General features: G+C 39.2%; 1 protein-coding gene across 4 annotated transcripts in view; it reads left to right on the top strand.

Moving 5' to 3' along the window:
- The window catches only part of INO80D (INO80 complex subunit D), a 44,371-nt gene that overhangs the window by 16,163 nt on the left and 15,746 nt on the right, over positions 1 to 12,462 (top strand). For all 4 annotated transcript variants that reach the window (XM_021400732.1, XM_021400733.1, XM_021400734.1 and 1 more), the window contains 4 exons: positions 2,701 to 2,809; positions 8,149 to 8,373; positions 10,410 to 10,519; positions 12,266 to 12,399. In XM_021400732.1, the coding sequence (XP_021256407.1) occupies positions 2,701 to 2,809; positions 8,149 to 8,373; positions 10,410 to 10,519; positions 12,266 to 12,399 (578 nt within the window). The remainder of the gene's footprint in view (positions 1 to 2,700; positions 2,810 to 8,148; positions 8,374 to 10,409; positions 10,520 to 12,265; positions 12,400 to 12,462) is intronic.

Raw genomic sequence — 12,462 nt, forward strand, 5'->3', positions numbered from 1 at the left:
TCCAAGTTTATGGTTGACTTGGCTAGGAGAGTTGGAGCACAAGGGAATTTTTCTGAACTGGACCCAGTCGTGTACAGAACTTGGCTCAACAAACGAAGAGTGTCGTTGCGCCAGCCTGGAAAATAGTACCGTTATAAAGGTAGTTGGAGAGGTGGAGACTTGTCTGCATGAAATAGTTTCCTCCTTTCTTATTATCTAGAAACCGTGATAATCAGTTATTGCTTGCAAAAGTTTAAATGAAAATAACCAACTTGCTGCTGTGGCAGTAGTGCTCTGTGAAGCTTCAAAAAAGGCAGCTGACCTTATGGCTTATTTGTCTGATGATGAATACAGACTCAGGTACACCTAGCTTTCCTTGACGTGTCCCTCGTGCTCCAAAGTTACCTTGCTTTTCTGCTTAGTTTTAGACTGTGCTTTCCTAACAAGTAAAATACTGATCGGAAGAAGGGGAACAGAGGTCAGTGTGTGATATTAGAGCAGGAATGCCATTTATGATGATTTTTTTTTTTAAAGACTTCAAATAAATCTGAAAGTACTTATATGAACATCTTACTTAATTGCAAGCATCTGTAATTTTTGCTGTTTCAATTAACCTTTTTTAATTTGCAGTTAAGATCTGCCCTTTGGCACTCACGGGATAGCTTGACTATTTGTTCAAAGATAATTAGCATCCCATAACATTCTCTAAAGGACATTGTTCGTTAGAAATCTTGTCTGATGATCCTATATATAATGCAGGTCTTCAGAAGAATGGCATCTCCAGAGGCACTTCCACGTGTCACAGACTCAAATAGCTTAAAAAGTGACCTGTGTTTTGAGATGCTGTAGAAAGATCACTTTCTGTGTTTAATGTTTTACGTTCTCATGTGATGTTTGGACAGAGAAATACATTTTCCTGAAAAAGAGGCATAGTAGAAAATGGATTAGGCCTACAAATGTAGGGTTAAGCAAATGCTATACTAAGATAAACATGAAAATGGTATATATGCTTGGAACATTTCATATTTGGCAGCTAACAGAATTGACATATTAAACATGTCAGAGTGGAAAATGTATTTGTTATTTATTCATAATATGCCTTGATATTAAAGCCTGGTTATGCTAGTTCAGAAAATTTTAGGATTTGTGTTTATTGATGAAGTAGCACTACAGATGGCGGTGCAGAATCCTTAAGGAGAGAAACTCAGTTTTACGTGTACGTGCTATGAGCAGCATGTAATTGGTTGTTAGTATAGCTGCAGTCTTTAGTGTGAGTATAGCTGAGTCTGGATTAGATTTCATCCCTTTGTTTCTTCATTGCCCATTGAAAGTGAAAACAACCCAAACTCTGATTTTATTTTTCAACTTTGGGTAAATAATTTGTTACATGGTATCATTGTGCTCAGTCTTTATCCACTGATGAAGCTGTATTTCCCTTACTTTATGGAAGGCAGGAGTGTAAAAAAAAAACAAAAACATAGCAAGTATAATTCTGGCATTTTCTCAAATGTGTTAAGCTATCTTAATGTAGTTCATATGCGTATCTTAAAAAATAGGAGCCAAGAAAATATTTTCAGGATGCTGAAGTTGCTGTAAAATAGGGTTTCTAATCTTTCTTCCAGAAGTGTCGGTTCTAAATGGTAGAGGGGCTCCTGATGATTGTGTTCCAAATGACACGTGCCTCTGTCTCAGAGTGTAAGTGACCAAGTACTGAGGTGTTTCCCAAACTGAAAGCATCTGACTTCAGAATCATCTCAGATAGAGTTAGTTAGTGTATTTTCGGCAAAAATAAAGTGCTCTTTAATTCTGTCCAAACTGCTGTGCCATTTTCAAGGAGCACGTGAGGAAATGAAAAAGTAATGACGATGGCTTGTAAATGTGGCTGCAGGATTTTTGTCCCACCTGCTGCAAGGGATTGGCAAGAATTTTACTGGATGTGGGTGAGAGTAGGAAAAATTGCAAAAGATGCCCCAGCTAATATTTTCCACCTGAGGATATAATAGGAAAGCCAATAACAGAGTCCATCAGTTTGACTAACAGAAGCTGCTGATGCATACAGTGAGTTGAACCTACTGTATTATCGTTAAGGAAAAGCATGCTCCTTTGAAAAGTGCACAAGTATCTACATTTCTTATAGTTCTTTTTTCCCACTAGTATATGCATTTGGCAGGCAATTACAAAGACTGAGCAGTGGAACATCCTGTGTAGCTGTGTATCTGTCTCTACCCATGCTGCTCTGTCTCACAGTTTTCCCACTCTCAGGTGTTTTGGCACAGAGCACTGGTCAGAACATAAGCAGAAATGGAAGTGGCCTATTTAGGTCGTATAGCTTTAGAAGTTATCAGGCTGTCAGTTCTTTGTGGCAGGGACTTCACTGTTACCTCATCTCTGAAGATTCCACGTGCTTGGTAGAAGAGCTGTAATGTTTCCTATAGGTAAGAAAGCTGATGTCTTTGCTTTCACCGCTTATGGATAAAGAGTCCAGGAAGAATTTTAAAAGGAAAACTCAAATTTGAAATAAATCAGTGCCTGCTGTTTGCACACTATAATGAAGCTGCTAGTGTAACTTTACAGTCTAATTGAGAATGTTATATATTTAATGAAACATAATTATGCTTGCAAGCTGTGCTATACGTTTGTCTTTTTTGCCATAGGTTGATCAGAGACCTGTGGAAGGCGGGTCCACTTTTCACCCAGCTTTCGTGTTTTCAATTCCCTTAGGGCTGGATTGGTCTGAAGACAGTGGAGAGGAGTTGGAGGATTCAGAGCAAACCTCCCCTTATCAGGTCGCGTGGTCTGTCCGAGAAACCCTCGGCTACGAAAGACATGAGTGAGTATGATTCATCAGTGCTCATGCTGCCCTTGATGCAGTAAATCATGTAATTTTGAGCATTACTTTCAGTGGAGTCATCGGACCCTTAAGTGGTTTGCTGAAATGAAGGATTTTTTGAACTCATTTGTTCAGAGCTACTAAACAGCTTTCTGCCTTCAGCCCCAGCTTTCACTTAATGTGGACACCTTTGTGCGGTCTCCTATCAGAAGGATGCATCAGGAAAGAATTAAAGCTTATTAGCCTAAATTTAGTTGGGTTTAGTGATGTTTATTCCTGAACTTATGTATCTTGCTGGATAGAGAGATTTCCTGACTTGTAACCAAGATAAGGGAGTTGTTCTTGGTTTCTTGTCTTCCCTACTGTTTGTGAATAAGCTTGTTAGTAAACTTGCTGCATTTTACTTGTTAATCCTTATGGTAGTTGTGCAGGATTTTGTTTTAATGTGTTTTTTTTCAAAGGGCATGGTATTTCTTCTGGTAATTAAGAAGTGATGAATAAACTTTTGTCAAATAGTGAGGAGCACTGAAAGGTGGAAGGGATGTGACTGAGAGATAAATGGAGCAGGTGTCAGCGGTTGGTGCAGAAAGGCTGGTAGTGATCTCATTATTCTGGACTTACACTAGGATATCATAATACCCATTCTTATTAACATAAGTTGTAAGGTGCAAAGCTAAAGCAAAGCATCTCAAGCGTGTTGCTGTAAAGAAACTGTTAACAAAAGGAAACTGGGTCTCAAGAAGGTCTGACTAGTTTCTATAAAGATGTTCTCTTTCAATACGTTAATGGATTTCTTGATACTGCAGCTCTCCCATTTGTTTATTCTTTTAATATCCTAGTCAAGTAACATTTAGCGTCATCTTATTGTTAAATGGAAACTCTGAGACTTGACAGAACTTCTGTCCATCTCTGAAGCATGTCTGCACAGTCACCAACAGAGCTGTTATCAGGACAGGCAGCAACATACCAAGTACTGAGAGCCCTTAGTGAATCAAAGCTTAATTGCAGGGCACAGATTTTTATTTTTTTAAGAAGAAAGAGGTCTTGCAACTGTGGAAGGATGTTTTTTTTAGGGCATTGGCAGTCAGAGAGTGAACTTTCACAAGCATTAGTTTTAAATAAAAGGTGACTTTGAACCAAAGTGTTCTGGGAGAACATGAAGCAACATTCAGTTCATCTTTTAAATCACACATAATGTTCAAAGCAGATATATCTATCAAATGACTCCCATACACTCATCTCTCTTTGACATTTGAACTAGTTCTTCCATAGATCCCTGTATGTTTTTTTTTTTCATCAACTTCTAAAGGTCATCTGTGTGTATTTTGTCTTCTATTTGTCTTAACTTCCTTTGAATTTTTCCTCTTCTTTTCACATATTGATACCTTTTCTTGACATCTTTCTGATCCATTCTAGCATTTTATGCATTTTAATTAAACGGTTTCTTAACTGATCACAACGGTTACGTGTTTGTTTGTATAGTACTGGCAGTACTGGCTACTTTTGTACTTCAGTCAGTCTGCCTGGTGTTGGCTGCTCTTCAGCAATTTTCCTGATTTTGTTTATTCATAAACATTGACACATGCACTCGCTGTCAGCCTCCTAAAACTTTTATTTCTGTTCTGCAACCTTCTGTAGAGGTTGACATGGAATGTTCTACTTTGATATTCTTGCACTCTGGTCTGTCTGCCGCTGAAGATGAATTAGTTCAAACCGCTATTTGGGTGATTTGATTGGTCAAAATGATTCTGTTTTGCTGGCAGTTCAGACTGATAGCTCCTGATTTGGTCAGCTTGCTGTGCTCTGAGTTTTGGTTAATTTTACCAGAAAAGCAGTGGAAATGCTTTTCCAAAGCCATCAGATTCTGAAAGCATATGCCTAAAACTGTGGGAATTTGCTTACTCTTCTTCCTAGTTAAGCTGGTCAAATTAAAGCTGTTCTCTCTCTTCTTCATTTGTGCCTGAGCACACCGTTATGAACTATAACCCTCAAACAAATTGCTTCTTTACCTTCTTCTAAATACACTCGAGACTGAACTTCTCAAAGTCTTCATTGCAGTTCCTTTGGGAGATCCTTCAAAATATTTCTCCTAGCTTCTACAAGAAATGTCATTTAACTTTGAAAACACTGTTTTTGCCTTTTTTGTTAGTTTAGAATATGTCTTGAAGATACATTCCTATAGTAAGTTAATTGTATATGCAATTAATAAGGTAAAATATTCCATACAGATGATTAGTTGAGTATGAATGTTTGAATTATGGGAAAAGTTATACAGTTGTACTTGCTATTTGATATGTTCCCTTGATGCCAGTGCATGGCATCTAGAAGCATATGTTTGGAGGAGTAGTTTAGGACCCTGAAAGCACGTACTCACAGAGACAGTTAAGTTGGATTTCAGCAAGATTGTCTCTTCATTGGTTGCTACATAATTCGGTGCAAGCCAAAGGCGGTCATAACAGTGTGTCCATTTCCATTTGACTCCACTGAAGACAGCTGCAGAAATGCTTCTCAGAGCAGATGAGTGGAAGAAAGTGAGTGGCTTCCCATCTCCACCTGCTCACGCTACCCTTTTGCTCTCCCTTTTTACTGCCTTTGTTTTCTTCATGAAGTCAGTGGTAATTCCCTTGATGCCTACACACGACAATCCTAAAGGGAAGGGTTGGGAAGAAGCTCTTTGGATGATTTATGAGATGGCTTGCCTGCATTTTCAGAATTCTTTTGAAAATTGAAATGCCACACATTAAATTCTACTTCAGAAGTTAGAAATGTGGCTGAAGAGAATAGATGAAATAGAAGATGATAAAGTTGATTACAAAGGAACAAAAGTAAAAAGTACCTTTCAGTTTTGGTACTTGCCGAGGTTTTATTTAAAAAAAGAAAAAGAAAAGAAGAGGGTATCATTCTGCTGTTTTTGGGTCTCTTTGAACACGTAAATAAATATGTTTGGTTAATCTAGCTGGCTGGGAAATAACTTCTGAGTAGGTTTTTTAGAAACTGCCTTCAAATAAACCCTTGTTAATTGCAGGATGACTTTTTTCTATGTATTATACGTATGTCTTCATCTTGTTTTTTAAAGTGATCTCATAAATTTCAATTGAAAATGTGTTAAAATACTATGACTTTTTCTGTCTATTTCAATGGGAGGCAAGCCCGAGGTCTCCAATCTAGAGACATTTGCACTGAAAAATACTCTTTCCCCTAGGAAGAAAGACTTTTTTCCTAAGGAATAGTCTTTTCTTAATAAGAAATTAACTTCTGTAACCATATTTAAAATTAATGCATATGCAACTTTGTTTAAGTAATTTGTTCTGGAGCAGGTAAAGCAATATTTAAGACCCCAGACCTATCTATGTGTAACTGATTCCATTCATATGTTTGATTTCTTTTAATAAATTAAAAGGAGGAAAATCTGTATTAAGAAGCACATCATTATTTTTTTCTAATCAGGTTTTTTTTTTCCAGTAGGCATTCTTGTCTGTGAGCGCTTACAAGTGTATTTTCTTTGTGAAAATATTTTAAATGTTACATACATTAAGTACCTTTAACAAGCTGCATATGCCACATAGCATTTAATTGCAGTGGTTAATTGCTTGCAATTTACGTTTCTTGAAATGTATCTGTTATCTGTCTTAATGGGCAGAATACATAGTATGGTTGCCTTGACATAAAACTCTAAAAAATGTGTATTTGCACCCAGGCAGTGTGTGCTCATGTGGAGTTTCTGTGGCCAGTCCTTGTGATGATGGGTGCCTTTTTTGAATAGTCTCTTAAATTTAGCCTACATGTGGATGGAATAAGATTTTCCACAAAAGAAAGTGGACTTTAGTCATATTGCCTTTCAGGGACAGCTGTTCTGCTCACTTTTCTGGATCTTACTCCATGTAGTAAATATCCTGGTATCTTGCATTCTTCTGCTATCAGCAGTTGAGCTCTGCTTTGCCAGGCGCAGGTTTGGATGTTGGTTCCTTTGGTATCACCAACGAAGCTCTGCTGTCAGAGCCCTGAGGAGATGGGATTGATTTCATTTGTTTGGATTTATTTTCTCTCAAATGGGGAAGTTAGCAAAAAGTTCCTCAGTTCTATGATGGATAACCTAAAGGAAAAACTGAACAAGATCTGCTTTGCGTAGATTCAGTTCACTCTGTTGCTCTGGGAGCAAAACATCCTTCTGCAAACTGGTGCCTGGTGTGTAGGACCGCTTGGTAGCTCCAGGGACCCCGTTGTTTTAACACATCCCAAGGATGAGTTCATCGCTTTGTGATTTTATTTTTTTATTTAATTTCATTGAGCTGAGTACATTGACATGGCTGTGGTGGTCCTGCTGATAAGTGTCTGGACATTCAGAAAGCCGAGATACATGGGGAAAAGCTTTCTTAAGTAAACAGAGATAGAGATCAGTCCTGATCATTGCTGGTCTGACGTTTCCCTCAATAACTTCAGAATTAAACATTCATTTTTCCTGCATGGGTAACCTTGCAGCAAGGGGAGAGCAGCACCAACCATCTTAAAATCTCCTTACAAAATAATCACCAGTACTTCTCCCTCGCTCCCTTTTTTTAAACTCTCTCAGAGTTGGTGCAGTTATGGGGAGATAAGCCTGTGTTACCCTACACTGTTCTTGCAGCTGGCTGTGATGAAACTGGGATATTGGTCCAGACTTATCTGTGAGAGCTACAGGGTTGAGTTTGGATGTTAAAAATCAAGGGACACATTGTGGACATTTCTCAGTAAGAAGACTGAAGTAAGTGCGTTCCAGCTGTGGGCATGGGATTGGTGTATATCTAGAGCAAGAGGCAGGGAGCGTGAAGAGCCCGGTGCTAGCTGGTTTAGGGGGAAAAACACCACCTGGCAAAATAAGGGGAATTGGAAAAGGTCAGCAGTTTTGGTACTTGTTAGAATTTGACCATCTTCTCCACATGACCTTTCTTCAATAAATTTCCACTGCGTAGCTCCCCACCCTAGTCTTCACCATTAATTGCACTTTGATTTAAGAGTTTGTCTCATTTGCTGAGACATTTACAGTAAATAAAGGTTAACAGTATAGATTTTATTTTTTGAACAGCAGGCTCCAGACATTTAAATGTGTCAGAGTTGATGATAAATTGATGTAATCTCTAATAATGACATGCTAAGAAGGGTAAGTACCTTTAGAATTCAAACAGGTTCTTGCTCTTACCCTTTTTTCAAGCATCCCTGCCTGCTTTCAGCCTTTGGATTTCTGTGGGGCTAGAAGATGGAGGCCAGCTTAACAATTTTATTAGACAGACATGTTAAACTTCCTTTAAAAAAAAAAGAAATTGCTTAAAACCTCTTTGTTTGTTTTTTTTCCTCTCCTCCAGGTCCGATGATGACAATGCGGATGACAGGAGTTCCAGGGTGACCAGACTTTGCACTTACTTTCAGCAGAAATACAAGCACCTCTGCCGCCTGGAGCGGGCAGAATCTCGTCAGAAGAAATGCCGGCACACGCTCCGGAAAGCCTTGCTGCAGGCGGCTAGCAGAGAGCCAGAGCGTGCCGGGCAGCTGATCCAGGAACTCCGGAGAGCGACCTGTGCTCGTACCAGGTGAGAGCTTCCCTGTGGCTGCAGTAACCCAGGGCTGGGGCAGGCGAGAGTGGGCAGGGTATCTGTCAGCTGAAGCTGAAATGCTGAACTCTGAAACTGGTAGGCATGCACACAGCAGAATAGCCATGACATAAATGCTGTCATCAGGGTAAAATAATCATGGTATACAGTATTTTCTATTAAAAGAGGCATTTTTCAGCTTTGTGTTCTAAGACGTGGATTGTTTGGTCAGAGGTAGTTGGAGCTGGCTTCCTAAATGCCTTAGGAGAAGTTAGTGGCCCGCTAAAATTTATTCTTTTTAATGAATCTATGTATTTTGTCTGTCCCCAAATATCTGGCACTTTGCTAAGGCCTGTTCTTCCAAAAGTGTCTAGTTTGGTCTGCAGTTTACTGCTTCAATTCAATTCAGTTTTTTTTCTCTGCTTTTTTACCCCCTCCCCCAATAAAGCCTTTACCGCTTCTTAATTCTCTTCCCAGCAAATCAAACTTAAGTTCATGCTTTTTCTTAGATTTAACTCAATCTAGCGTTAAATGAAACTCAGCAACAAAAATCTTCTAACAGCTCTGAAGGTTACCTTCAGTGGGAATTCTTTCTAGAAAATGTCAACATCCCTCCAGCTCTCAGCGTTCCGAGAGTTGGTTGATTTGTATGTGTACAGAGACAGAGAAAGTCTGAAACCTGGCGTTATGTCTTGGGTACCAGCAGTTTCCTTTGATTTCCTGGTTTTGCTTTACGGGGTGTGTGACTGTGGGTTTCGGGAGGGCTGACATGAGAGGCAGGCAGGGTACTGAGAGTATATTCTGGTGATTAGATGCTTTTGTTCCTGGGCAGTGGGCTGTGGTTCTTGACAGTAGGAGGGTTTATTGCTGGGGAGGTGGAGCAATGCTGGAATGGCTGCTCAAAAGTATAATGTAGAGGTACACTGCTTTATGATCTAGACTAGTTTATGAAGATACATAAACGTCTCCAGACTTCCACTACAGCAAAAACCTTTCCAGAACTGACAAACTCTTACTGAGTTTTTTTGCTACCGAGGCTTTTTATTACACAAAAGATTAAATTGTTCTCAGAAGACTGGCATAGCCAGGTATGCCTATTGTCACTGCTCTAGTTAAATGAGAAGACTGTAGTTACTTAATTTACAAAATGTTTCACGGGTAATATCACTAACTAAAACTTTGCTCAGTCAAAGTGCAGTTGATGACACTAATGGATGAAGGCAAACAGGCTACAGACAGCTTTTTGTCAGCCTAGGAAACAACGTGTTCAGAGGTGAAATTCAGCCCTGGAACCTCCAGCTTAATCTACATGAAGGTGACAAATGCCTTGAGAGCAGGCTAACACCAAGTGAGCTGTGTAACACTTGCAGTACTCATCCACGCTGCTGTCTGGTTGCCTGCTTGCAGCTCAGGCTCAAAGCACCGAGGCTGTGCTGAGGAAGCACTCAGCTCTGGGCACCTGCTGGTGGATTGGGCTGTAGCACGTTGACAAGGGAGAGCTTTTACCCATGTTGAGCATGCTCAGGCTCTGCCATTCCAGAGCTCAGTTTAAGTTTGTCTGAGCACATGCTTGCATGTAAGCTCTGGGAATGCTCGGCATGTTTTGATTTAGGAACAGGCTTGAAAATGCACTTGACTGCCCTTGTGGGCATACCCAAGACTTCTTATTCTGAAAGTTGACTTCATTTTAAGGATCACCTGTGATGACACTCACCTATTGCTGTTCTGGGCTCTGTTGCAGGGTGTAGTAATATTTACATAATAAGAGCACCAGAGCACTTCTCATTACAATTAAGGCCCCATCAAATAAACAACGATCCTATTACTACAGTCATACCTTCACCTGTCATTGACATCTATTCTGTATCCCTGTTCAGAGTGTGGTAGTACATGTGCACCCGTCTGGATCATGACACACACACACACATAATCTATAATATTTCATCCTGCTGTGCCACAATGAATGGAATAGTTGTGGTAAGTTACCACCTGAGACTGGGTTTTGGGCTCCAAACTCTTTTATGCTTTTGTTTCAGCACAAGCCAAGCCAGGCAGAGAGATGCAGAACCAACAACCTGTAGTGGGACTTCGAAGGGAGAACCGTGCACTAACAAGGCCCTTCCATTCACCAGGCATTGTTTTCAGCGTATCCTCTTAACTGTTTGGAAATGGAAGCTTTACCACTGTGGAGTTGTTCATCAGGTTCTTGCACTAACAAAGATGTCATCACAAAGAAATAACTGCTTGTTAGTGTCTCGTCAGCTGTGTTGCTTTTAGATTTTCCTTGGGGGTCTGTAGACAATGAAGATAAGTGGTTTGTTACTGATATCTATCGTAGTCATATTGCTTTACTCCTGTAAGCTGTATCTAATGGGTGCAAGAAATCTGTATGAAAATGATCATTTCTCATGGATGACACGGTACAAACCACGTGGCCCTCAACCTCATGGCTTTCATACAGTTCTTGGTAGATTGAAGTAGACTACCAACTTGTGAAAGGTTTACGGAAACAAGTTTTCACACATAGTTTAAAAGGATGACTTACACACTGACTGGGAAGGTGGAAATCTGTTATTTTTACTTTGTTTAAAGAAACAGAAGAGATGGAGTCAAAAAGTCAAAATTCTAAATGAGGAAAAACTCCCGGTGCAGAGAATTTCAAGCAACATCTGGAAAGATGTTAAGAGTTTATGCGTGAAGCTCACAGAAAGGAGGGAGCATCTCAGATGTGAGGTTTAATTCTGAACAATATAAACAGGCAGACCTCTGACCTGGAATTTTGTAGGCTTGGTCTTTTTATAGGTGAAGACTTTGAGCTTTTGTAGGTGTAATTTCTTTTATTGGAGGTTTTGGTTTTGGTATTTTAAGAGACTAGTGTGTCTTTGTTCCAGTTGGTAGTAGATGGCAGCACCTATTCAATTGTTTGGGTCAGCTGTGTTTTGGATTTTCCTTGTGATACAGAATTTTTTTTTGTTTTACTTCAATTTTAAGTGGTTTTGTATGTGAGTGAATAGAATAGAGTGGTCAAGAATAGTAATTTTTGCATTTCTACCTGTTTTGTCTCCTCTACGGTTTCTTCTGAGTGGAAACCTAAAACAAGCAGTCTGCAATCCAGACTGCCTTCTGCACGTTTTCCATGTTCTTTTTCCTTTCCTTTGCATTTTAGCATTTTAGTATTTTTTTTGAACACACATAATGATCTTGAGTGTAGAATCAAACTGAAAGCTATTCAAGATGGAAAGAATACTTCTAATGTTGCTGAAAAAAAACCGCAATGAAATACCTGTTTGATTTGCTTTAAGACTAGAAACGTTTTTACTTCTGCAGGGGATTTTTCTGAAGGAAATATCAGCAAGCTTACGTTTAGATTTACTTGACCTTTGTGTCTGATTACACATCTTTTTTCAGAGGAGCAGGAAGGATCTTGAAACTTCTTTGTCTGCACTGTACAGATAAATGCCAAGAATGTAACTCAAAAGATACAATTAAGAAATAGTCTTTCTTTAATGTTTCGGTATGGATTGTCATTAGTCTGTAAGGAAATAGTCATGTTGACTACACTGCTTCAACTGGTACTATTGATCTATTGATTAAGAATCCAGGAAAAGACTTCTTTTTGCTAAGAACTCATTAGTGAAATAGCTGCTTCCATAAAACTATCTCAATATATAATAAAATCATTAGAGATTCTGCATGAATGCGTTTTTTTGCTTTAAAACTTGGGTTTGAGCCTTACCTAGCTTTGAACTTGAATAACAAAGTTAAGATACTCATTAAAAATAGCATCTATGGACAGATAGAGTTGAAGGCTCTGATCTTTACCAGATGGATAAATCAAAGGGCGTTTCTCCATCGTTTCCTTGTGTGTTATTCCTGATTCAGAAATACGCAGATATCTTATTGAACCGTTCTCAGCAGCTCTTCTCAAGTTGCACAGCCAAGTTTGCAGATGGTCAACAGTGCTCTGTGCCAGTTTTTGACATTACACATCAGACACCTCTGTGCGAAGAACATGCCAAAAAAATGGTAAGTACTAAGCCAAAACTGTAATTATTTCTTTGTATTGGATAAACTCTTGCTTGACAACTA

This window comes from Numida meleagris, chromosome 5, assembly GCF_002078875.1.
Source record: "Numida meleagris isolate 19003 breed g44 Domestic line chromosome 5, NumMel1.0, whole genome shotgun sequence".
Taxonomy (NCBI): Eukaryota; Metazoa; Chordata; class Aves; order Galliformes; family Numididae; genus Numida; species Numida meleagris.